Source organism: Stigmatopora nigra, chromosome 11 (genome assembly GCF_051989575.1).
Source record: "Stigmatopora nigra isolate UIUO_SnigA chromosome 11, RoL_Snig_1.1, whole genome shotgun sequence".
Lineage (NCBI taxonomy): Eukaryota > Metazoa > Chordata > Actinopteri > Syngnathiformes > Syngnathidae > Stigmatopora > Stigmatopora nigra.
Window position 1 is genome coordinate 11,858,305 of NC_135518.1, and position 24,848 is coordinate 11,883,152.

At 48.2% G+C, this 24,848-nt stretch overlaps 2 protein-coding genes across 4 annotated transcripts in view; both read left to right on the plus strand.

Annotated features, from left to right (window-relative positions):
• Positions 1 to 2,324, plus strand: part of LOC144203973 (cyclic AMP receptor 4) — a 59,414-nt gene extending 57,090 nt beyond the window's left edge. The window contains 1 exon segment of the mRNA XM_077727623.1: positions 1,947 to 2,324. Within this exon segment, the coding sequence (XP_077583749.1) occupies positions 1,947 to 2,111 (165 nt within the window). The 3' untranslated portion in view covers positions 2,112 to 2,324.
• Positions 2,325 to 14,233: 11,909 nt separating this feature from the next.
• The window catches only part of bcor (BCL6 corepressor), a 36,520-nt gene continuing 25,905 nt past the window's right edge, over positions 14,234 to 24,848 (plus strand). For all 3 annotated transcript variants that reach the window (XM_077727619.1, XM_077727620.1, XM_077727621.1), the window contains exon 1: positions 14,234 to 15,032. The gene's annotated coding sequence lies outside the window, so the exon portion shown is untranslated. The remainder of the gene's footprint in view (positions 15,033 to 24,848) is intronic.

Consider the following 24,848-nt stretch of genomic DNA (forward strand, 5'->3'; position numbering starts at 1 on the left):
ACCTAGCGGCCGCTAACTCATCCGAATGCGGACGCGCTGATGCAACGTCGCAAAATGCAGCGCTCGGCGTACTGGCCGCACTCGCCGCCACACTCGGCGCGCTCGCCACGCTCGCCGCTTGCAGTGGCATTTAAAAGGCCCCTCCCGGGCCACTAAAGACGGGAGCCCGAGCAATAACAAATGCCAGCAGAGTTTTTTTTATTGCGTCATCATTCAAACGCTTCCGCTCGTTTGCATTTGCTGAAAAGAAGAAAAAAAAAGGAGCAGCAAAAGCTTTCCTTCAAACCAAAGACGTTCGTTCATAGATTTTACAGACATTTCTTTATTTTTTGGCTTGTTTGAGGGGAAGCGTTCTTTTGTTAAATGGATTTTCGACCCTCATTCACATCTGGGAATGAACTGTCTTTTTCTAAGATAGGCATTTATAGCTGAAGTGTAAGACTAAAACGTACAAAAAAGTAGTGCTTTTTTGTCGGAAATGTTACCGATTTCCACTTTTTTACGGAAAATGGAATCTACTGATAATCTGGGGCTAATCTTGTCATTTTTAGGTCAAAAAAGATCCTTTTAATATGTATTACTTTACATTTTTTAGGTATTAACTCGCGTCCAATCCATTTTGAGTGGTACAAGACATTTGGATTGGTCGCCTGGCATCGGGTCACCAAATTTATTCGCTTTTTCATGCTAAAAAATACTTTTTTGTGAGCTCGTATTGAAAAAAAATCACTTAAAAATGTTTTACTTTACATTTTTTAGGTATTAACTCACGTCCAATCCATTTTGAGTGGAACAAGACATTTGGATTGGTCGCCTGGCATTCTGCTTCCATAAATAGCTGACTTGAGGAGATTTTTTTGTGGGAGGGGGCAAATGGTGTGAGGCGGATTGCCATAGATTAAATTCAATCGTTTTAGCCACAGCTGACAGTCGTGAGAAAAGGGCTTTTATTTCATTTTTTTTCCTTCTCTGAATTGGAAAGCGCTTAAAAGAGCTTTTTTTTTTTGCTGGAGTCATAAACAAGGAATGATTTGAAGAGGGCTTGGCTTGGCATCGTCGCTCTCGTCGCTCTCGTCGCGCTCGGCCTCTAATAATAGGACGGCGCTCCGGGAGTCCCCCAAAACGGATGAAAGGAGAAAGAATAGAAAAGGACGTCATAGCATACGGCCAGGAATGATAAATTGTAGCATTTTGGCTAGTGGGGAACTCCCCATCTCGTTTGTTTTGGGGGCCAAACCATGGTGGGGGCGGAGGGGCGGCATTTGAGCCCAGGTGTCAAAGTGGCGGGCAGCCAATTGACATCCACTTTGGCTTTTTTGATGAAATTCTAATTGAGATTGGAGATCTAGCGGTACATCATATTGACTGTTTTCCCTTTAAATAGATAGCCATTTCATAATACATTTTGTAATCAAAAACAATGTTTTCTAAGTTTTTGCATTTTTTTAATGAATAATTTAGTACACCTGTTTTTAGAAATTCCCTAAAATATTTTTTTCAGTTTTTTGACACAATTTTACAGTATTATAGTAAATCTAAGTGGTATTTTTTCAGTTTTGGGCTTTTTTTAACAAGTAAATCAACGTTTTTGGTCAAAATATTCATTTTTTACTCAAAATATCCATTTTTTCAGTTGTCTTGACTCAAAAAAAGCACTTTTTAAATCTAAAAAGACCATCCAGTTTTCCACTTTTTACCTAAATCCACGACAAAAACTTTTCTATTTTACCCTACTCTTGGCCAAAACCTTTCAAAAACTGGAAGGAAATTGAAAAGTATCTCCGCCGATGATTATCTTGACTCAATTTTGATCACTTCATCCAAAGTCAATCCATCCACCATCCTCGTATTATCGGCAAATGTCAGCCACCAAAATCCCTTCCGGCGATCGACACCCCCGACGTCACCCCCCAGGGGTGACCGTGGACTTTGTGTGTGTGTCTCAGCTGGCCTTGAGCTCGCGGCTGTGGGACAAGACACACATTGGCGATTTTGGCGTTGGCGCCGCTCGCTACGCTCGGGCCGACCTGAGCGAAGACGACGAAGATGACGACGAAGACCGGACGCTTTTTTACGCGCCGGACGTGACCCTGAAAGACCGAGGGCCCTGAAGGCGAGAGACAAAGGTGGCGGGACGAAAGACGGCGATGGCGAGGACGATGGCGACTTCCTGACAAAGAGAAATGTGCTGGATTAGAAAGCGAGCGGGAGGCAGAGAATGGAAGGCGAGATTGGGGGGAAAGTCGGGCGGATAGAAGCCGGAGATGAGCTGTCAGCTTCCATTATTAATCCCCATCCTTTACTATTTAATATCCTAAAGACGCATGCGCGCGTGGGGAGGGAGGGAGGGAGGGAGGGGGGAGGGAGGGGGGGGGGAGGGAGGAGGGAGGGAGGGAGCACAAGCCAAGCCACCGCCCCCTCGCCACAACACGCCAACCTCGGGACAGAAAAGGAAAGGAAGGAAGGTTTTTAAAATGTGGCTGTCAAAGTCATTTTTTTTTTTCATGTTCCGGATTGCCAAAATCAAGCAATTACTCTTTTTATACCTTTTTTGTGTTTTTATAGAATAATGTTTTTCTTTATCTTTTCCATTTTGCTGTTTTCACTCAAATGGGGAAACAGACTAAAATAAAGCCAAGTTGAATTAACATTTTCAGTCGCAATTTTTCCTAATGTTTAAATAATTGTGAGATTTTTGACACATTTTTGGGGGAATTTAAAAAAATGTTGAGTTGAAGTCTTGTTTTTCATTCAAGGAAATATAATTCAAAAGACTCATTTTCTGTTTACGTTTAAAAAAGATAAAAGTGGAAAACTGGTTGTCATTTTCAGATTTTTCAAAATGCTTTTTGACTCATTTTCTTGTAATATCATATCATTACTTTGTGACAGGATATTTCCGCCATTCCATCGTACATTTCTGTGCTTGCGTAGTCGAGCGTTTGCGAAACCACAAACAACATCTTCTTAGCGTCTTTTCTTTCTTTCTTTTTTGTGTGTTTGCCGGCGTCCAAAGCAAAAAAAGGTAAAGGACGGCAAGCGGCGAAGACGCTGCCTAGCAACAGCCGCCGCTCGCTCGTCCGTCAGCCTTTCAATTCGGCCTCCGTTCGGTTTGATTTAAAGGCGACCATAGACGACTTGAACTAACGACCCCCCAACTCCCCCCCCCCCCCCCACACACACAGACACTCGACCCCTTTTTGTCATCCAACAAGAGTCCATTGCTACTTTTGCCCATTCTGTCAAATATCATCTTAATTTTCCCCAACAACCACCTTACTTGTCTTTCCACGTCCAATCCATCTTGACTGGGATGGACGGTGGGGCCAATGAATCAACAGTGTACCTAGTTTTTGGTGTAAAAAAAAAGTCATTTTGTAAGGGTGAAAAAGGGATCCCATGCCAACAGGAATTCACCTGAAAAAGTCACAATAAGTGACTAAAGTAAGCCCTAAAATCAAAGACAAAATAGAATGGGCTAAGAGAAACTGCCAAAAAATTGACAATAGCAAAAATGGACGTAAGTAAAAAAATGCTGAACTGCAAAATTTGGCAAAAACTAGTGGGAAAAACTGTCTTTTCCCAATTTTTGTTTGTTTTTGGGTGAAAGCCAGCCAAAAAATATGCTATACAGCAAAAATTGGCAAAAAATGACTGGGAAAACTGTCTTTTTTTTTTTGGTCTATTTTTGATGATGTCATTTTTTTTTGGCTGTTTCTCTTCGCTGTTTTATTTTGCCATTCAATTTAAGTCTTTCTTTAGTCACACAAAAACAAACCCACAAAAATGCGTAAACATTGATTTCAAACCCCCAAAAACCCTTTTTTTCCAAAAATATACGATTCTACCAAAGTTTGAGGAAAAACACCATCATTAAGCCCCCCACCCGAATAATTCCCTCTGACCCGACACTAACATGAAGTGACCTGAAAAAATCCCTAAACTGACCCAGAAATGCCACAAAACCACTGCCAAAAAAATCCCACCACCATTTTAGACTTTAATTCCCAACCTTTTCTAACTTCTTGACGTCAATCCCCGTCTCATCCTTCCATTTCAAGCACCCGCATTTTCCTTCCCATTTCCCTTTTTTTCATCCACCATTTTGCAGGCCGTTGCGTGCGTTGAATTTGCGCGAGTGAGCCCCCATCCCTCCCTCTTTCCCTCCCCTTCCTTCCCTTCCCGGCCTTAATATAGCTGGGCCAATGGCGAGTCGGACTCCCGTTACCATGACGACTGGGGCAGCGCATCGTGACTAAAAAGGCTTGGCGGGCCGTCTCCCGTCACTTTGCCGGCGACGGTGTGTGTGTGTGTGTGCTCCATTTGTGTGTCTGTCTGTGTGTGTGTGTGTGTGTGCCATCTCCCCACACGGGAAGGCCGGCACACACACACACACACACACACACACACATATACACACACACACACACATACACACACTTGTCTGCAAGTTGCCTTTTACTTCCAAGTGAAAAACGGTTGGAAGGCTTTTTTGGATGAGGGATGTCCCCATACACATTTTGGGGGCCATTTCACACCCAATTTTTTTTAAGATACCTTTTGCGTATCCACCTGAGATCACCCATTTAAAAAAAATCCTATTTTTTTAGAGTAAATGCGCATGTTGTAGGCTTTACAACTTAATTTTTCAATAGAAATAAGAGCAGCATGTTTTTTAAATGCTTTCAAGATGGTTACCAATGTTTATGAGGTGGGTGGGCTTATTTCCTATTCATTTTTAGACTTTTGGGGGTCACTTTCAGTTGATTTTAGGCCATTCTGGGTCGAGTCTAGTTGAATTTGACTTTGGCAGCTCACTTCTTGATTTTGAGTCATTTCCTCCTCATTTTGAAATATTCCCAAGGCACCTCCTTGGAATACCCCTGTTTGATTTTACGGCATTTCTAGGGGGACCTCCCTGTAGATTTGGAGACTTCCTGTTGGTTTGGGGTCACTTGCTGCACATCTGCGCTTGACAAGTACAAATGGACTAAGACCGGCCATTTTGGCTCTTTGACTAAAACTAAGAAAGGCCGCATTCCATTTCGAATGTTTTTGAATCAATTTCCAATTCCGACTTTCTTACACAAATAGCGAATGTCAGGCTAGCCCGCCATCTTTATTTGACGTCCAATCGTGACAGTTGTCCAATGAGTGACGCGACATTGGTTGCCTTCCAGAAAAAAACGGGGCCCCATTTTTTATGGCATTAAATCCCGCTATTAATTAGGGGTCACACCCCGCTGGCCCCGCTCTTGTCTGTGCATCTGCTTAACTGGATTTTGATGAAGGAAAATTGCGCGCCAGCCGTGTCCTCTTTTTTTTCCAATCACGATGGGAAAAAAGGAAAAAAGGCGGCCTACGGACACCACCATGTTTCCCGGCTCGTGGCGCCGGAGCCGAGGAAATGAGCCAATCTACCCGCCGCGCGGGAAGAATTACTATTTGCACCCCCGCCCCCTCCCTCGCCCAGAATCATGGCACGCTTCGTAATTGGATACAATTTAACCGCCACGGCAACGGTCCGCTATTAGCTCGCCTCGTCGGCCTATCGTTTGTCACATCTGTTTTCGCGCGAGCTGTCAAAAGAAGGAGGAGTCAAAGGTTGAAAGGGGCGGAGTGAGGGTGACATCTTTCAAAAGGGGTGGGGTTTGGTGACTTGCATTGAAAATTTCCTGTTGTGTTCCACGCCCATTTTCTGGCATGATTTTAGTACAAAACAATGAGTCGTTCCAACTTTCTAATGTTGATTTTCTCCTTTTTTTGTGGCAAAATTGGACATTTATCGACAAAAAAATAATCCATGATGGCAAAAAGAGTCAAAACTTTTTTAGACAATTCTTTAATTTACAGATAAGAATTCAGAATTTGTTTTTTTTGCCACAAACATATAGCCCCACCAAAAATTGACCCCCAAAAAAGCTCATAGCATGACAAAATATCAAATTAAAGTGCACTGAAAAATCCCCCCCTAAATGTACAGGAAGTGGCCCAGAAACACCCCAAAACCACAAAAACCGTCTACAATCGGAAACGGCCCAAAAAAGTCAGAGCGCCATTTAAAACTACATCAAAAGTCAAAAGACATCCTTAACTGAAAATCACCAAAAAGCAAACAAAAAACTGCAATTAAAACATATCCTTTTTATTTGTACCTAACATAACTTAAATGAATCAACCTTTTAGGTATTCCAGTTTAGTTTTTGGTCAAAATACAGTCCCAAATTTTTCCTCCTCCTATTCAAACTCTTATTTTGTAATCTTTTCCGGCATGCTGATCCTCCATTTGACTCTTTCTTAATCTAAAATTTCCATCCGCTTAATAGTCAGAACAGGAAAAAAAGAAAGTCATCCTCGTGACATTTTTTTTCTCGGAAGCCCGAAACTAGCCATTTCCAGAAAATGGGCTTTTGTCCATTGTCGCCGGCGACCGGCGTCCGACCAGCACGTCGCTGATTGGACGAGGCAAAGGGCAAACGGCCCGGAGTCACAGCGGCTAATTGAAGCGTTCGATGGGAGGCGCGCCGCCGTTAAACAAACGCGCCCGGGGAGGAGACCGTCATTAACTACCGAGAGGAATTTGGCTCACGCGGTTGTCATTTTCCAGGCGCTACCCTTTTTTTTTTTTGCCAGAGACGGCACGTGACGTCCAATCTATTTATCTTTGTGCACCACCAATGGCATTTAAACACGAGTGTATAATAAAGGTAGCCTCAAAGCAAAATGGTGGAATGTCAGTTAAGGGCAAATATGAGGAAGAAAATGCTAGTCTGTAAAAATAAAACTGCAAAAATCATGCAAAACTGTTAAAAAACTGCACAATTGTATAAAAACCCCCACAAAAACTGCACAATTGTATAAAAAACCACAAAAACTGAACGCTTAAAAAAAGTGAAGCAAAATATTGTAAATCTGCAAAAATGTCCGAGAAAAACATGCAAAACTGCGTCAAATCAGCAGAAATACTGCAAAAAAAACCTCCCCCTCCTGACCAAAAAACAGAATAAAATAAAACGTATAATTTGTCCCCTTCCAGTTCAACCGGATTGGACACCTCGTCATGGAAACCCCACTTGACATTGAAGTGACCCCCAAATGAATGGAAAGTCAACCATTACTAATTTCTCTACTTTCAACAACGATCCGTTTCAATCACGTGTCTTTGTCAGTCACGTGATTGTCGCTGGCTCTAGCTTTGGCTCCTCCGGCAAAATGGCGATCGGGCGAGCAACAGGTTTTGCGAACGTGACGTCACCCAAAAGCCGAGGGCTCCCGAAGAGGCCTCTTGGTTTTGGCCCCGTGACGTCATTCCCCCCTCTGCTTCCTTTGCGATAAAACGCTTCGCTTCCGTCCTGGAAAGAGTTAAATCGCCTGTCGCCGCCGCCGCCCCAGATAACGGAGGGGCGCCTCTCCCCAGCCGGCCTGCCTCCGCTAATCGCAGTGGCGGGGGAGAGGGGGGAGAGGGAGGGGAGAGAGAGAGAAGGGGTGGGGGGGATGGAGGTTTAGGGGGGCGAGCGAGCGAGCGTCGCGAAGCGAAGCGCCGGCGGCCTCCTCACATCGCTGGGCTTTTTATTGACGCCGCCTGCCTGCCTGCCTGTGTGTGTGTGCGTGTATGTGTATGTGTGGACGGCTCAGCGCCAAAGAGGCTCGTGCGCGAGTGCGCGTGCGCCTGTCCGACGGGATGTGTGTGTCTGTGTGTGCGCAGCGGAGCGCTAAAGAGAGCCGAGGCGTGTGTGTGTGTCTGTGTGTCTGGGTGTGTGCGTTTGTGTGTCAGTGTGTGTGTGCGTACGCCGCTTGTGGATGTGTGTTCCCCGCCAGCAGCGGAAAGCAGGGAGAGGCGGGAGGGAAGCTGCGAAGCGAGGGTGGGTAGGTGGGTGGGTGGCGAGGTTATGAGCGGAACTCGACAGAGGCCGACAGACGCGAAGGGGGAGGGAGAGTGGTGGGGGAAGGAAGGGAGGGGAGTAGAGGGAGGGGGGGGTGACGTGACAGAGAGAGGGAGGGAGGGAGGGAGGGCTGAAACGTCGCTCGCTTGGCTCTTTCTCTCTCTTGCCTGGGAAAGGCTTTTCGTTGGCTTTTGTCTCGCCCTCGTCAACAGGCGCCAACCCGCTTTGAAGGGACGACAAGACGGGAAACGCGTCCTTGTCGGCCTCGTTGGCTCGGGATGGAGGCGGGGCCTAGTCTAGTCCAACAAGGCCGGCCGAAGCACCCGGCTATGGCCGCCAAAACGACCTTTGCCGACTTCCTTTCTGCTCGTCCGTTTCCTCGTTTGAGGTCAAGAGTCGTTTTTCGGGTTAAAACTGATAACATTTGGGTTGACGTCACGTCGCAAAGCAAGTTTCCTCGTGGTTACATTTCTATGGCGTCGTGAAACAATGTGGAATTCTGTGGGACTACTTTCGTCATGTTACGTACAATTTATTTTTTCCATAATATTACCTAGAGACACGTAATAGATCAACTTTAATTTTTGTTTTTTCTCATAATATTCTCACTTTATTCTTTTCTTATTATTCTCAGAACTTTAATAGCCCAAATTCTGAGAATAAAGTCTGAATTCTACCACCATGGCGACTAAAAAAAACAATCCTCACTTGATTCTCAGAACTCTGACTTAATTCTCCCAAATCTCATGATAAGATAACAATCTTGCCCATCCCCCCCTAATACTTTTAAAATTAACCAAACCAACGTCACCAAATTACATCCATAAATTGACCATCCGGCCTCATTTTCTACCTAAAAAACCCCACCACTTACAAAATAATCCCCAGGAGACCAAACAAATCACAACATTGAAAGAAAATTATGCCTATTACGATAAAAAAAACCAATCATGCATAATTTCCCTTCATTTTTGCCTGTTTTCCCATTTCCAAGAAGCTAGCTGTAATTGAAATAGTCTCCAATACCTGGAACACAAAACACGGGTACAAATCCACCTTGGCTTGGACCAACCAATAGCGTCTCACGGATGGTCCCGTTTCGCCTCGCTCTCTTTCCGGCGCTGGGCTCGCCCCGCCGAGCCTGTCTGTAATTATCCCCGGCGAGGCCGCGCTAACTCAGCGTGCTACGCCCCTGGGGAACGACCGGTTAGCTCCGCACGGGAAGCGAGCGGGGGGAGGGGCGGAGCCTGCCTGGCGTGCTCGTGCGTTGCTGGGAAAAGAAAAAAAAAGGGAGAAAAAAAAAGGAGGAAGCGGTGGCGCTTGTTGTTTTCACGCGCGTCCTTTTTCTCCGAGCCGTAAGGCAACGTTTGGCGAAGGAAGACGAAGGGCTTGGAAACAAAGGAAAATGGCCCCCGTTTTAGCGTTCTTCAGTTTTCAAACCAGATTTGAACATTTAGGGTTTAGCCGTTTTCCAAGTCGGATTTCAAAGTTGCAGGCTTTTAGAGTAGCGTCACTTGTTTTCCTTTTTTTTACAACATGCAGGGCAGCGCTTTGCTAATTTCAAGTAAAAAAAAAGAGGCGGCGGCGGCGAGAAAAACATTGCTACGTGCGATAGTCTTCTTTGGGTGGAATGTTTTGTGGCAAAGCGCGAGCTAAATGTTGACGTTTTGGTGAAGATTGGAAGAATGGTGATACTAATGGGGTTGGCGTTATGTATTGGCATTAGGCTAGCAAGATGTTTTAAGTCTGTTAAATTCAAAATAGAATTGAAGCAATTCGGAGTATGGTTCATTTTAAACAGCATTTTCATGTTACAAAGTGGAATATCAATATATAAATATGTCTTTTCCCCAATTTTTACTGTATTTTTTACTGCATTTTTCCCCTTTACGGCCTGCCAAACAGTTCCAAAACTCGAACTCGGCACTGACTGCTAATTGGTTACCAAATGCTAATCCACTATTGGTCAGCATCACCAAATGCTAATCCGCTATTGGTCGACCTTACAAAGATGTCCGAAATCCCTCCCACAATGTTGACAATCTCAATGATAACAATCATTTGTATTGGCCACCTCGCCTCACGATTCCAACTCCGTCGCGGCTTAATGTCGTAACCCGGGGGTCCGCTTTAAAATGTCATCCTTTTGAGTTAAAGCCCCTCCCCTACCAAAAAAAAAGAAAGCTTTAATACCTCATATCCTCATATCACATTTTTTTTCTCCGTCCTTAGCTAGCCCGACCTTATCGATCGAAAGCTAGCGTGTTCCGCCAGCCCCGCCCTTGCCTCGCCTAGCGAGCGTAATGGCGTAAGACTAAAAGCGGCGAGGAGACAGCTGCGATGAATTAAAACAAATGAGCCCGGTGACGGCGTAACGTCCACGGGGGCCCCCCGCGCCGGTCCCTCCGTCGGCGGAGCGTCGCCTCGCGCCCGTGCGACTGGCGCTAAGCGATCCGTAACAATCTGCAGGTGGATGGCGCTGATTAGTCCCGGCTGCCGCGGCCCGACCTGCGTGCAAAGAGCTTCCTGCAATCTGAGCCCGCGCCGCGTTGGCGGGCCGCCCTCGCCCAATGTGTGTCAGCCCGCGCCGTGCGTGCCATTTGGAGGACGCCGCGCGTCTATTTACCAAAGGGGTGTGTGTGTGTGTATATGTGTGTGTATGTGTGTGTTGTTGTGTAAAAAACAGGCCGGCGCTCCAGCTTGATCGCGGCAGCAGATGGCGGGATCACCGCGACCTCCCAGGGCGCCCCGTCTCGGACCCGCGTACGCCTCGCTTTCGTCGTCGTTGTTGTTTTTTTGTTTTCTTTTTTTTTAGTCAGGCAGGCCGGCAGGCGCACCTGAATCCGCAACGGAAGGACGGCGAACTTTCAAGCGCATTCCTGCTCCCCGCGCCGCGACTCAAAGAGACACGTGCGGGCGTTTTGAAAACCGCCGACGTCGCTCGGGGTCATAAAAAGCGCAGCTGTCGGTCCGGCTCTGGGCCAAGCCGGCCTTTTTTTTCTTCTTCTATTTTTTTCCTCCTCCTCCTCCCCCCGTCTTTCTGTTTCGCGGAAGAAAGCGGCGGCCGTTCCACTTTTCCACTGAGTATTCCCCCGACCGCTCGGAGCGGGACGGGGAGGGCCAAAAGATGAAAGAGCTCTCGGGAGCGCTGGAATTTTCTCCCATTTTGTTCTCGTCGCCGGACCTTTTTTCCGACGACCGGCGTTTGACTTTCTCGTAAACCGAGGGGCGGGGGGTTTGGTGTCAAAGTCGTAGTTGCGATTTCCCCCGCGGGGGGATTCGTCTTTCCGCTGGGTTATCTTTGGAAAGGTCGTTCCAATCCTGACTTTCAATCCTAGCCTCCCAAATGGCGACGTTTGAAAAATGGCGGCCATCGCAAATCCTCCAAAATCCTTCCGCTTATTTGTCAAACAGAAGATCGTATTCAAGCAAATAGATCAAGTTTTAAAAATGTATTTCTGAATTCCTTGGCCACCGTTGACGATAGACACCCAATCTGTTTTGACTGAGAAGGTCGGCAGCGATCGTTCCACCGAAATTTAACCAAAATATCCACATTCATTTCTATTGGACGGAAATGAGCTGCTATCGAGATAGCTTGACCTGTAAAAGCCACAAAATCCAGTCCGTTTTTTTTCCCTTTTTTGAATAGCCTCCGGGGTTCCTTAATGTGAAAAAAATCCTGGCGCGGTGTTTAGCGACGGCGGCCTCGTCGTTGTTTGTGCGGGCGGCGCTGAGCCGCCGCGACTGCAAATGTCACATGACGCACTCGTCTTTCCGCCCGTGACGGCAATTAATGAGCGAACGTGAGGAAAGAAAAGAGGCCAAGTGTTTGGGAGCCACGTCGCATTTATTTAGCCAAAAAGTGTCATTTCTACGCCTGATTTGCATTTCTTCCGTGAGGACACGTTTGTTTTTGGTTTTTGTAAAAAAACAACCCAACAGATTTGAAAATGTATTCATTTAATATTATGCATTGGAATTGTAGTAAAAGACGAGTAACTGGAGCCAAATGGGGTCAAAATGTGTTCATTTTGGGTCACTTCTTTGTCGTTTTAGGGTACCTGAAGGCCACTTTCTGTTAATTAATTGGCTGCTATTTTGATAAGTAATCCAATAACATGTAAGTCAACTTTAAGGCCAAAAACAAACATTATAGTGAACCAAATTGACTGTAACTCTCTACAAGTCATTCAAAATGCCAACCATAACAACTCTTGTCCTCATTTAATAGCGCAGACTTTAACCCCCACTCGAGTGACATCGCCAACTGCTGGCACGGCATGCTCATGACAGCCTTTTCCATGGCTTTTCTCAGCCTCACCTAACACGGCGACGGCCTCCGTCTGTCCCGTCCGTCAGACGCCGCCGCGTGGTTAATCAGGCGTTTGGTAGGAGCCGCGGCACGGCGCGCCCGCCTGCGGCCTCACCCCGACGCCCCCTTTCCTCCCGCCGCGCGCTGGCATGAAAAGAAATCCAAACTCCCCGCAGCAAAAGGCTTTGAATCGGAGCTTTTCTTCCCTTCCTTTTTCTCTTTGGCGAGAGCGCTGCAACTCCTACGGGGCCGAGTGTTGGTCTTTTCCGACTCCGACGGCCTGCCCTTCTGCCTGTCTGTCTGTCTTGGCGACCCATCGTCTCTCTCCCTCTCTCTCCGCTCCTCCGACACATCACGCGCACACACCTCAGGCTTCAGCCTCCTCCTCCTCCTTCACTTGACATGGGAGCCTTAACAGATGTGCCCCAGCCTTGAGCGGTCACCCCCCCCCCCCCCCCCATAGACCCCCCCACACACACCTCCCCGCTCCCCCGCGACACACACATACCCCACACCCCCACCCCCCTCCTTTCCGTCTCTACCGCCTCGTGCTCGGCAGATCCGCCGGCTGGGGAAAAAAAACGAACATTTTATTTTGGTTTGAATCATTTCACGTTTTTTAATCCATTCATTTCCAAGCCGCATATCCTCACGAGGGTGCTGGAGTTCATCCCAGTTAACTCAAGGCGTACCGAACCAATGGCAAGGCTCAATGAGACAAACGCATGCATTCATGTCAGTTGACCATATTAATTAGCATTAGAATGATGTTACGTCAATGCTAATTTTGCTAGTTTTGCGATATGCTAGCATGATGCTAGCCGACCTTAAAAGTCTTTGTTAGAAAAAGTAGTAGATTGTTGTTGTATAGGAAAGACCAATCATTGGAGTGATTTCCAAAGAGCTACAAGGTAAGCTCAGTTGGAAAGTACAGTCACGAGCATGGATCCCAGTCCAGGTAATCAAACCCGTGGCCTTTGAGGTCATAGGCCATATTCTTAACCACTAGGCCCCCATCGTTCCAATTAGTCTGATGAGCAGCACGGCCCCCCAAAAAAAGCTTACTTTGGTAACTTATACTTTTGTTTCTATCCACGTCAACCTCGGGTGCCTTCAATGCCAGTCAGGGGGAATCGAACCTGAGTTCTCTCGGGTTTCAGGCCGGCCTAATTAGTCGACCCTTTTCAGTTTTTACCTCATGGTCATGTGACTCCAGACTTTCAGTGCCCTCCAATACATACTATTAAACCCTATAACTAATAGGATATTGCCTTGACTTATGAGTTAAATTCATGACTATTGTATTCCTATTCCAAATCAGTTTTCCACAAAAATGAACCAAACACGTATTAGTCTATTTTTAAATAGCAGCTTTATTAAATGAAGTCACACTGTTAAAAACAAAGTCAAAATAATGTAGAAATAGATTCATTTTTTTGTGTACTCTTTGCCATTGACGAAAATAGACGTCTAATCATTTTTTGACTGTAATAGTCTGGCTGTAAGGGATCGCTGCCATCCCTCCTAGTCAAAATGAATCGGACGTCTATTGTCGTCAATGGCAGCCACGTTAAAGCTGTTCAAAACAACCTCGCCTCGACTTACGAGTAAAATCCACCACTCAACGTATTCCTATCCCAAATTTTCCATTGAACAGAAACGAGCACGCTTGAGCTTCTTTTTCAATAAAACAAATCGCATTGTATCGTGTGAAAACAAAACCGCAAAAAAAGCCCCACAAGACTATAAAAACAACAAAAAAAGTGTCGTTTTGTAGGCGCACTCCTTTTTTTGACGAGATCCGACTTGGCTCCGTGTGCTAATGACGGCAACTTTCATGTTGCGCCGCTAAATGCCTCGCCTATTGCTGTTTTCCAGTTTCCGCGGAGCTCGCGTGTGTGCGAGCGACTGTTTGCGTGTGCTTACGTGCGCGTGTGCCTGTGTGTGTGTGTCCGGTGTGTGCGTCAGCATCTCTCTGATGTGTGCGCGTGCGCGCACGGGCTCGGAGGCTTATGCTAATTGCGGTCTCCCGACTGGCCTTCTGGGTAGAGTCTGCGCGAGTGGGAGTGGAGCGAGTCGCTCGGTCTCGACAGCGTTCACCCACCACTCCGCGCGGCACTCCTCGCTCGCACGCACGCAGGCACGCACGTACGTACGTACGTAGGACTCCGCGTAGGTTCCGTCCGACCGGGAGGCTCCCGGTTTTACACCTACGATCGTTTTTTTTGTTTTCTTTTTCTTCTTCCGGCTTATTCAGCCGTCTTTTGTCGGCTGCTTTTTTTGTTTGTTTATCGGCGTTGTGCCGAAGAAGGGGAAACCGCTCCGATCGCGAGGCGGAACTATTGCCGGACAAGGAGCCTCGACTCTGACAAGATTGCGCCCATCTGGGTCATTTGAGACGATCGGAGACTGGGGGACATCCGGGATTTGACGGCCCGTCATGGAGTGACGGGGACTAGAGCCGAGTAGGACGGCGTGCTTCGCTCGAAGCTAACATGGCGCTACTGTCGCCGACGCCGACGACGCCGCGGAGAGTTTCGGCCGAGCTGAGTTAATTTCTCCGGGACGTCGCCACCTGTGTCTCCACACCGAAGCGAGCGTCGCATTCGCAGAACCTTTCGAAACAGCGCGTTTGGGATCTAAACTGGACAAACTCGGCTCTTTTACTCGAGTTAAAAACTCTGCTTTTGTCCAAGGATGACTTTCCTCTAGTTTTCGTTTATTTCAAACGGATAACCGGATTGACACTGACTTTTTTTCCTCTTTTTTTTTTAACTTGGCTCTAAAGGAGAACAACGGCACAAGTTGGCTGGAAGTGACGCCGAATTACCCAGGTGAGTGGAACGCTACATTTCTATTTGTTTTTATTAAGCTTTTTCAATGTATTATGCTTGGCTTTTACGCGTTTCGAAAGAAAAGTCCCATTAAGGGACCTCGTGATGAAGCTTGCCTCGGTGATAGTTTGCGGAGACACTGGGAGCGGACCACTTCTAAGAATAGCGCATAGGGTGGTCTTTGTGTGTTTTCGGCGTGGCGACGGCATGCGCTGATAAATAACACCCCCGAGCGAGCCACTGGCTCAGCTCGGGTCCGGTCCGACCGTGAGCTTGGCCTCCTTCCACCCCCTCCCTGCCCCCTTCCCTCCCCGCGGCTGTCCTTCCCGTCAAGCGGACGGACCCCGACCCTGTCCCGGACGCGATCCCCAGTCCCAGGGGCTCCGCCACGGCGTATAAATTCAGCGTTTTCACACTCCTTGTCGTGTGACCGAGAGTCGTCAATGTGTGTGCGCGTGGGTGGCAGCGTCGGTTGGTTGGGGCGGCGCGTGCACGTGCGCGCACACGGAGCCCCGGTCGCTTAAAAAAAACAAGGTTAAGGAAGACAGCCTTAACCTCGCCCTGCCAAAAAGGTTCAGTTGGAGGGCATCCCCGCGGCGTGTGTTTGTGCGCGCGTGCGTGGGCGCGTGCGCGTTTTGTTTGGACAGCAGTGGACGTTGATCGGCGGCTTTCGTCAGCCCTCGGAGCTGTTAGGCTGTTAGGGAAAGCGTGCGTGTGCGCGCGTGCGTGCTTTGGCGGCGCTGTGTACACAAAACACACACACACACGCACACACCCGGCCGGCCGGATCAAGGTCTCGCCGGAGTGTTCTTTGTGACTTTGGGCTCCCTCATTTTGGTGCCCCCCCGTGCGGATTTAATACCTCCCAAAATAAACAGCTCACCTCTATTTTCGTCACCTAATCTGCGCTCCAGCTCTCCAACCACTTTCATCCCCTTCCATTGTTGTATTATTAATGGCAGCTTTTATTTTGGCTTTGCACGCGAGGCGGGCGCCGCCACCGCGATAAGGTTCTTCAGAGTTGGATGGAACTCCAATCAACAACAACAACCCCCCTTTCCCTTCCCCTATCCTTCCTCCAATTCCCACTTCACATCATGTCGCCCCGCGCCTTCTGTCCTGGAGCCACCCGGGCACTAATTAGGGGGACGCTCTCTTAGGACGATCGATGCGCCTCGTATTGGCTGGCTCCAGCTCATTAACGAGCTTAGTGAGGGAGGCGGCCGTGAGAGCCAAAGCTTCGCCAACGCCGCCACCGTCACCCTCACGTAAGCGGCCAATCCACTTCGGGCCGGCGAGGGCCGTAAATGCACGCGCGTCTGCTGCGGCGAGGCAGCTTTGGGAGCGCCGGGGGCCTCGTGTTGGGACCTCCGCTTTTTTACGAGGGGGCGGATTAAGTGATAGAGGCGCGGAGGGGGTAGAAGGTGGAGGAGGCGTCAGGGGGCTTTGACACATGAATAAAAGGTTAAATGTGCTTAAAGCAAACCTTGACATGGGGGGGCAGGTCGTAAAGCCTTTTTTTTAACGCTCCTAACCAAGAGGAAAAAGATCCTGCGAGGCCGCCGACAATTCTTAGAAAAGCGCTTCTTTTGTCATCAGAAATGTGACGTTCCCCTACTATTCGCCATTTGAGGCATGGCGAGGGGCCACCCTACCCGTAAAATGCGTATCTATATATATTTTTTTGTACAGTTTTGAAAAGAAAAATGTAGTCGGTGGAGTAACAAAGAAAAATATTTTGTTGTTTAAGTGCGGGTTGCTTGGGTAGATGGGTCTCAACCCCATCAGGGGGTTTGCTGGTTTTAAGCTATTGGGCTATTTCATTGCTAATGTTTGTCAATGTGAAGAAATGAGTGAACCATTAGTCGGCTTTGGACAAAAGATAGTTGTCTTGTTGGTTTTAACCGGGAGGAGTGGCTTTAAACGCTTACATTTTAGTGCCGTTACGCCATTTAATTGTTCGAGTTAAATGAAGCAGATGTCTGCTGGCGTCACTGCCGGCCAATCAGTTCCTGTAGAAACCATTCGAGTGGAAAAAAATGGGTGTTTGTGACCTCTTTTAAAAATATGAAAATGAATTGGACGTCTATCACTGTCATGACTAGCATTATGTGTCCAATTTACTTGGCCCCTCCCAGTCAAAATGTCAACAAGAGTCAATGGCAGTCTAACATAGACAACATTCAAGTAGAAGGTTTGGCTAGCAACCTGTTGTTTTTGTTATTAAATGCTAACTTTTACATTTTTTAAACAATATATACATTTTTGGCAATGGTATATAGACAAATATAAAATGACTGTCGTTTTCTGGATGACTTTGGGTAAACTGGGCCAAATTAAGTCAAAATAATACATTTTGAGCACCCTTAAAAACGAGGGAAAACGTCTTTTAGCCAAGAAAGCGCTAACCTCTCCACTTTGGTTGCGGGCGTCGCTAGATGAGGATAACGCGGGCCGCTCCCGCGCTGAGTTGTGCTGGCGGTAAATCGATATTTTGAAATGGCATCCGCGCTAATCTCTTCAGGCTGGAGGGAAGCACGCCATTGTTTGAGATGGCGCTCGCTTCCCGCATCGGCCGCGAATAACCCGCCAAAACGGATTTGCCAGCTTACGCACCTGTCCGCTTCCCGAATACAACCCGCCCGCCTACCCGCCCGCGCGGATCCCACGTGTTTATTTACGGCCAGATCCCGGCGACTCCGACTCGAACCCGAGCCTCCGTCTCCCCCGGCCGGCTTTCCGGGTTTGGCCCGACCGGCGCCGTCCAAAATACATCGGAGCGTAGGTCATACGCAGCTACCAAAATAATCTTCCGTCAAATGTCATCGCGTCCGTCCGCTCCAATAACCCGCGCGGCTCTCGAGCCCGGAATGTTTTTTCGGTCGTCGAACCCAAACCCAAATACTTGGCATTTTGCGCGCCGCTTATTTATAGTGCGACCGTCATTTTCCACTGCGCCGCCAGTGTGCGGGGGCCGCTGCTGATGTTTTTTCCAGGTGTTGGAACGGGGGGGGGGGGGGGGGGGGGGGTGCGTCGAGGGGGGACGGCTATTGACTTGCCGTCATGTCACATGACCTCACATTTCCTCCGGCGTTGCCAGATTGGCCGGGTTCCCGCCCAACAGAGACGTTTTCCAAGACTTGGGCTCGGAGAGGAATGCGTTGGGGGGGTGGAGAAAAATTGATTTCAAATTCTTTTCACAAAATTTGGTTTGGCTTCGTTAAAACGTTTTGAAGTTGGGTTAGGGTTGATATATTTTTAGCATAGAACGAATTTCACAAATTTATCAAAGTGGGCGGGTTTTAAAGTCGGCCCCCACCCAAATTCCCCCCAAACGGGCCCCTCATTGGCCAAAGGTGCACCTTCCAGGTGATGCTAGCCCACCCTCTTTTCGCCAAAGTAGCTTCATTATGCGCTAATTCAATTAGCTCCCGCGACTTCTATTAATTATAAAAAATGCAATCACGCGTCTGAGTCTTATCTTTCCACATTAATTCAAATGAGCGTATTTTCAAGTCGGCGAAGAGGGGGCCTGGCGGTGGCGCCCCCTCCCCCCCTCACACTGGGAATGTTTTTATTTTTATGTAAATCCCAGCATAGTTTGCGCCGTTTGAAAAGAGGCGGCGCCGTTTAGCGACAACCGTGCTCACCGCCCATTTTAAAGCAATTAACCTTCTGTTTGTCCGCTTTTCTAATCTGGAATCAATAAGGGCCGCGCACGGAATAGCTCCCCCTGATTGAGCACATCAATAGAAGCACGCGGGCGCTTTGGCAAAGAAGGCGGCGGCGGATGGGGGCTTTCCGAAGGGTGGGGGGGTTTGGAAATTAATAAAATCCGAAAAAGGACGGTGTTGTGTTTCATGTCTGTAGTCGGAGACGCGGGCTCTTTTTTTCCGTTGTCACGCCTGGATGGAAGACAACAGGCTCGCCGCCGCCGCGTGTGAACAAAAGCCGAGGAGAGATCGCTTTTCCAGGCGCCGCCGCCGCCGCGCGGCTCCCGGAGGAGACGTCACAGTTTGATTGAAGCTATGCTCCGTGCCGGCCTCCCGGGACCTCGCCATGAAACGGGAGAGCGGACGCCCTCCGCCTCCCCCGTCTGTCCTCCCCCCTCCCTCCTGCCTACCCAATCCCCCCCCCCCCCCCCCCCCCCCCCCCCACCTCCTCTTTCCCTTCCTCCCTCGCACGCTCTTTTCTCGCCTCGCTCCACAAAGCTTTTTGTTTCGACGCGGTCCGGAGCGCTCGGAGCGCTTCCCCGCAGAGAAAGCCGCGGCCGCCGCGGTGGCCACTCCCCCCCCCCCCCCCCCCCCCCCCCCCTTTCGCCCCCACCATGCTCTGGGGCCCCTCGAGATCCGGACGGGCCTCTCGCGTGACGGCACGTGTTCTTTGCGGTCTGCGCTCGCACGCGGTTTTTCTTCCCCGCGGGCCTAGGTGGGCGACTTTACGAGACGCCGTAGCGTAATCGCTAGCACCGCGTTTGGATTTTTGTTTACGAGCTGAAAAGTTGAAGTCGGCCCACCCCGCCCGGAACTACTTCACGTAACAGATAAATCATAGTATGATGACATTTTAGTATTTTCAAAAGTTTGGATGCGGAAAATGTACGATTTTGGGTTTGCGTCCCTTTAAAGCGAATCGGATTTAGTCACAAGATAGGATGCGATGTGGTCATGGTGCTTTCAGGACAATCGGGCTTTTCAGATCACCCCCTAGGCTAGCATATCCGCAGAGTGGGCTACTTTTCTTAACAAACTAATATGTTTAAACAGGGCATATGTTTAAACATTATCGGAGGTCAAAATATTAGCATCTTTAGCTCCCGCTGCTAATGGTAAACACGACAAAAAATGAAAATATGCCTTTTCTAATGTCATTTTAGAAGAAGAAAACACATTTAGAATGTAAATCTCACTGTCTTTTACCAGTATATATTCATTTTCCCCCTCTTTGCGCTACTTCACTATCAAATTTGATAATTTTTAGCTTCATAGTACTGCGCTAGCTAGCTAGCTTGCTCGTCCTGTTTGACAGAATTACTAGCATGCTAGAAAACCCCTAAAAACGGGAGACTAATTTCTTTCCCGTCACTTGTTTATCACATTTTTGTCATTTCCAAGTCGCTCACAGCACCATTTTGGAGCAAATGGGCGCTAGCTAGGGCCTAGTTTTTAATTTTAGCCGCCAGTGCCTGGGGCGTCCGTATTCCTGACGTAATCCCGCCTGCGCGCAACGGCGAGTTGGCCACTCGCCCGCCGTCGGCGCACAGCAGGAATGTGCATCGCCTCGTTGAATATTTCCACCTGACTTGGCCGGCGTGCAAAGCTCCCGCCGACTAAACAGCGCGAGTCTTTTTTTCCTTTTTTTTTTTTCTAGCGCGCGCTACGCTTTGCTTCAGTCGGACGGACGCCTTCTTTTGTTTTCAGAAATTCCGGGCCAACTTTGATCCGCGTGGCGCCGATTCTTCGCGCCGGGAGCGCGTCGCCGCTATTTCAGAGAAAATCATTTCACGCCTGTTAGGTGGCGCCGACGTAAAAAAAAACCCAGTATCTGGCCCCCCGGAAATGCCACGTGGGGCCGAAAAGACGCGAACATTGGAATGCTTTTAATATGGGCTCACGTTGGCCCGCCAATTATTTAATTAGGCCAGCGACACGTCGTGACAGGCACAACAATGAAACGTCCTTCTGCTCACTGGCTCAACGCACAATAAAACCGGTGTATCCACTTGTTGCCCTTCGTAAAACTGGAAATGGCGTCTATCGCCAGTAACAAGCCCGGACCGGATTTGACTCCGACGCCCCGATAGGAATGTGGCTCGATCGCCAAAACAAACCAAAATACTTTACGTTTAGCTAGTTTTAAGCGAATTGAACATTGTTTTCAACATTGAGCTAGCTAGCAAGCTAAGCTAGTTTAAGTGAGTTGAACATCTATTGTTTACATATTGATTCCATTCATTTTTTTCTCTCTGCACCAGATTTGATGTTTTTTTTAACTTTGTAGTACTGTGCTAGCTAGCTAGCCAAGTATCTGACTTGACTAGCTAGCTAGCACAGTCAGAAAATTTCAAAAAGACTAGCTAGCATAGTACTACAAAGCAAAGTACTACAAAGAAATTGACGAAAGTGCAGTAATGTACGCACTATATGAAGGAACTACAAAAGTCTGTACCACTTCTGGGCTGCATGCTATATGTTTGACAACACGAAACTCCTACTACAGCGAGAATTAGGCGTTCGCAGCTCTTGCCGATAACGAGTTCCGATCCCCCGACATCCCCGCTCTAGATAGCGTAGCCTGGCTAGCCTTGTTTTTTTTTTAAATTGCGCGCTTTAATTAAGAGCATCCGGCACGGCAGCACATCGAAAGTAAAGTGGAGAAAGCCATGGCGAAATGCTGCACGGCCCTGGCCGAGCGCATCCCCGTTACAATCGGGCCCTTTGGCCACATAAAGAGCCATTTAGTTCCCATTTGGCCCCGGATGAATAGAGGCAGTTGAGCGGCCGCCGCCCAGGCCCCGGTGTCGGCGTGGGAGGGTGGACTGGGGGGGCGGTGGCCCAATCACAATGCCCCTGTTGTCAACGGCGGAGAAAGAGGCGAGGGAGGGGGGGAGGGGGGTCGGCGGTGCCGAACCGCGCCACCGCCGTTGCGGCCCGAAGGACGCGGGGGCCCCTTGTTTACAGCGCGCTCGCTAATAACGTGACAGGCCGGCAGCGCCGCCGGCTCCCTTTTTGGATGGCGCTCGCTCCCGGCCTCCTGTTTTTCTCTTTAAGTGCGCAGCCCGAGTCAAACGGCCCGAAAGGAGCAGCTTTTCCGGCAGAGAAAAAAAAAAGAGAAGGAAAAAAAAAAGGCCTTTGAAAGTGGAAAGCGAACGCGGCGTGTTCAACCGGGATTTTTTCTTTGATTTTTCAAGGCAGGCAAAGACGACGCGCCATTTGGGGTTTTTTTTTGCCACTTTTTTTTTTTACGTTCGTCGTGCGAAGGGAACGTCATCGTTTGCAGACATTTGCTTTTTCTGTCATTTTCAAGGTCATTGAAGATGTTATCAATGTAGGGATTTTTGGGGTTTTCCCTTTTAATTACGTATAGATCTTACTTTTTGACACAATTTCATTTTTTTTTCAAGATATTTTTTTGCGGTATTTTCATACTCGGAAAAATACCTCCTCAGGAAATACTTTACTTAAGAAAATCACATTCCGCTATTTGTGTATGAAAACTAAATATATACTTTGTTTGCAGTGGATTTTCAAAAAAATGCTAATAACAATGCTAATAACCTTTAGCTTTAAGGCTATGTTCAAATTGATGCAAAAAAGTCATGAAAATGTTACCTCTATTCTACATTTTCTTCATTTTTACATAGCTGCCAAACATTCTTCGTAAAAAAAACAATTTCCGCTTCAAATTTATATACGTAAAAATCTTAAAACGTCGAAAACTTGCGTATTTTCCTCAAAATCCGGCCATTCGTTTTTTGGTCATCCCTTTCCTACTAAATACGTTAATTGTGCACCTTTTCCGCGTAGCAGCGGTGGTGAGGCGGACGTTTGGGGGGGGGGGGGGGGGTGATCAATCGGACCATTTGGCACACGTCAGCCTGATGATCAATAACAATTAAAGGCAGCCAGGCGTCCTTTTACGGCGCCAAGGTGTTAATGTTGTCGACCAAAGTGTGCCTTTCTCCCCCCTTTTGCGTTGCTTTCGCCGCTTTAGCGTAGCGCGCTAGCTGGTGCGCGCCAGATATCCGTAGAAAATCCCATAACGCACACACCCGCACGGCGGCGACTCGACGCAACCAGATTTGTGTGTGAGCGCGCACACCGTTTAATCCCTGTTTATCCCCCCTCGCGGACCCCCCCTTCCCTTCCGAGCCTCCCACCCCCGTCGCTGTGGAGATTATCCTGCGTCACACTGCCCCCCCACTCCCCCCCCCCAGAGCCGATCGTGGCTCTTCGCTTCAGCGCGCCTGGCGGGGCTCCAGGGCCCCAAAAAAAAATCAACCGCGGTCAGTTGGGGGGGGGAGGTGATGGGGAGGGTCGGCGCCTCGGCACACCAGGCCCACGTTTCCCCTTCCGCGCACCTGCGGACGAGCGGATATGTCAGAAGCGCCGCGGGCTGGCGGTGAATAATTTCCCCCGAGTGGCCGTAAAAAGCACTCGGGCCAACTTGTTTGTCCTCGGCGCACGCTAGCTAGCTCCGCCCCCCTCCTCTTTGCGCTGGTGACGTGGGGAATTAGGAGGCCTCCGCCCAGGAGGAAATGATGAGCGGCGCCGTTGTTTGTTCCGGTGATGGAGGTCATGGCGAGTTCAAGTCGCTGCTGTCACAGGCAGGAAATCAGTGGGACCAATCGGACCAAAACAGCCAGCCCAGCCAGTTTTGACATCCGTCTACTTTGATCAAACTAATTCTGATATTTATTGGCAATATAGGCAACAAGGCTTGGTCTAAAAAAAAAAAAAAAAAGCGGCCAATAGCCAACTCCGGAGCCATTGGGATAAAAACACCCGGTGGTTTTTCTGTTTAATGGTGCGCGTCGGGGCTTCGCTGCTGCGGTCTGCTTTATAAACGCAGCACGACCGCTGGAGCACCCCCCCTTTTTCGCCACGCACACACACACACATACACAACCCCCCTTTCTAAGCCCGCCCGCCCGCCTGCCTGTCTGCCCGCCTGCTGCCGGCCAAGCCGCGTGATGGATTGGACGGCCGTCGGGAGTTGTTTGTTGCCGGGGACGTGCGTGGACACACCGCTAAAATCCCCCCCCACCCCCCCCCCCCCCCTCCCTTCCCTCATCTTGAATCTTTACACGTGCGGTACGTCAACAAGGCGTTGAGGAAAAGCAAACTATTTTGGAAAACGGCGACTCACAGTTGCCAGTCGGCGATGTCACTTTGTCCGTTTTTATTGGCGACCTTGCGTTATTTTTCCCAAAACTGCCAGGTTATTTCATCAAGTTTGCATGACCAAGCACGTTCGACTCTTATTGGCGACTCTTATTGGCGACTCATTTGTTGACAGCCAATCCGCTTTGGCCAATTCTAGTTGACGTAGTGTGTTGTTGGGGGCCCTAATTTTCATGTTTTTATACATTTTATTTTTCTCAAATAGTTTTATCACTGTTTATCATGATTATTTTCATTTTTGCTATCAGTATGAGCTAGCTAGCTTAAAAAATGCTATTTTTTTGAGTGTCTTTGTGTTAACATGACATTGTGGCTGAATTTGAAGATTTCATGTTTACATTTAAACTCTTTTGCTCTGATTGGGTGGGTGTGAAGGCAAGATAATTGCCTAATAAGAAGTCACAGCGGCTGCGAATTATTCTTTTTTTGGACAAAAAAAATGATTGCAATCAAATCACACTCTGCATGGAAGGCCAATTTCAAGCGCCATTCATTTGGAATTCCAAGCAAGGTCGCCTTTAAAGGTCATCTTTGAAGAATGTGACTTGATTGTCTTCCCAAACAAAAGCATCTTTTCAATATCCTTCTTTTTTTTTGACCACGTCTTTGAATGCCAACTTTCCGAAAGCAAAAGCATTCAAGTGTCAATCCTGGAATGTTGTATTCCCGGCACTCTCAGGGCAAAGTGTCAATCTTGTCTTTATTTCTTTTATTTATTCACCTAACATTCTATTGCCTTGCACATTAACCTTAAATATTGTATTTTTTCCAATTGTTTATCCACTAAAATATGTTGTCATTTGTTTTAAATGTTTTTCTAACAGGCCCATTTTAGCCCGTAATCGCTCGCATTTCCCCTCCAATCCAGTTGGGGGCGATAATCAGCAGAATCAAATCTGCTTTTTTTTCAAAT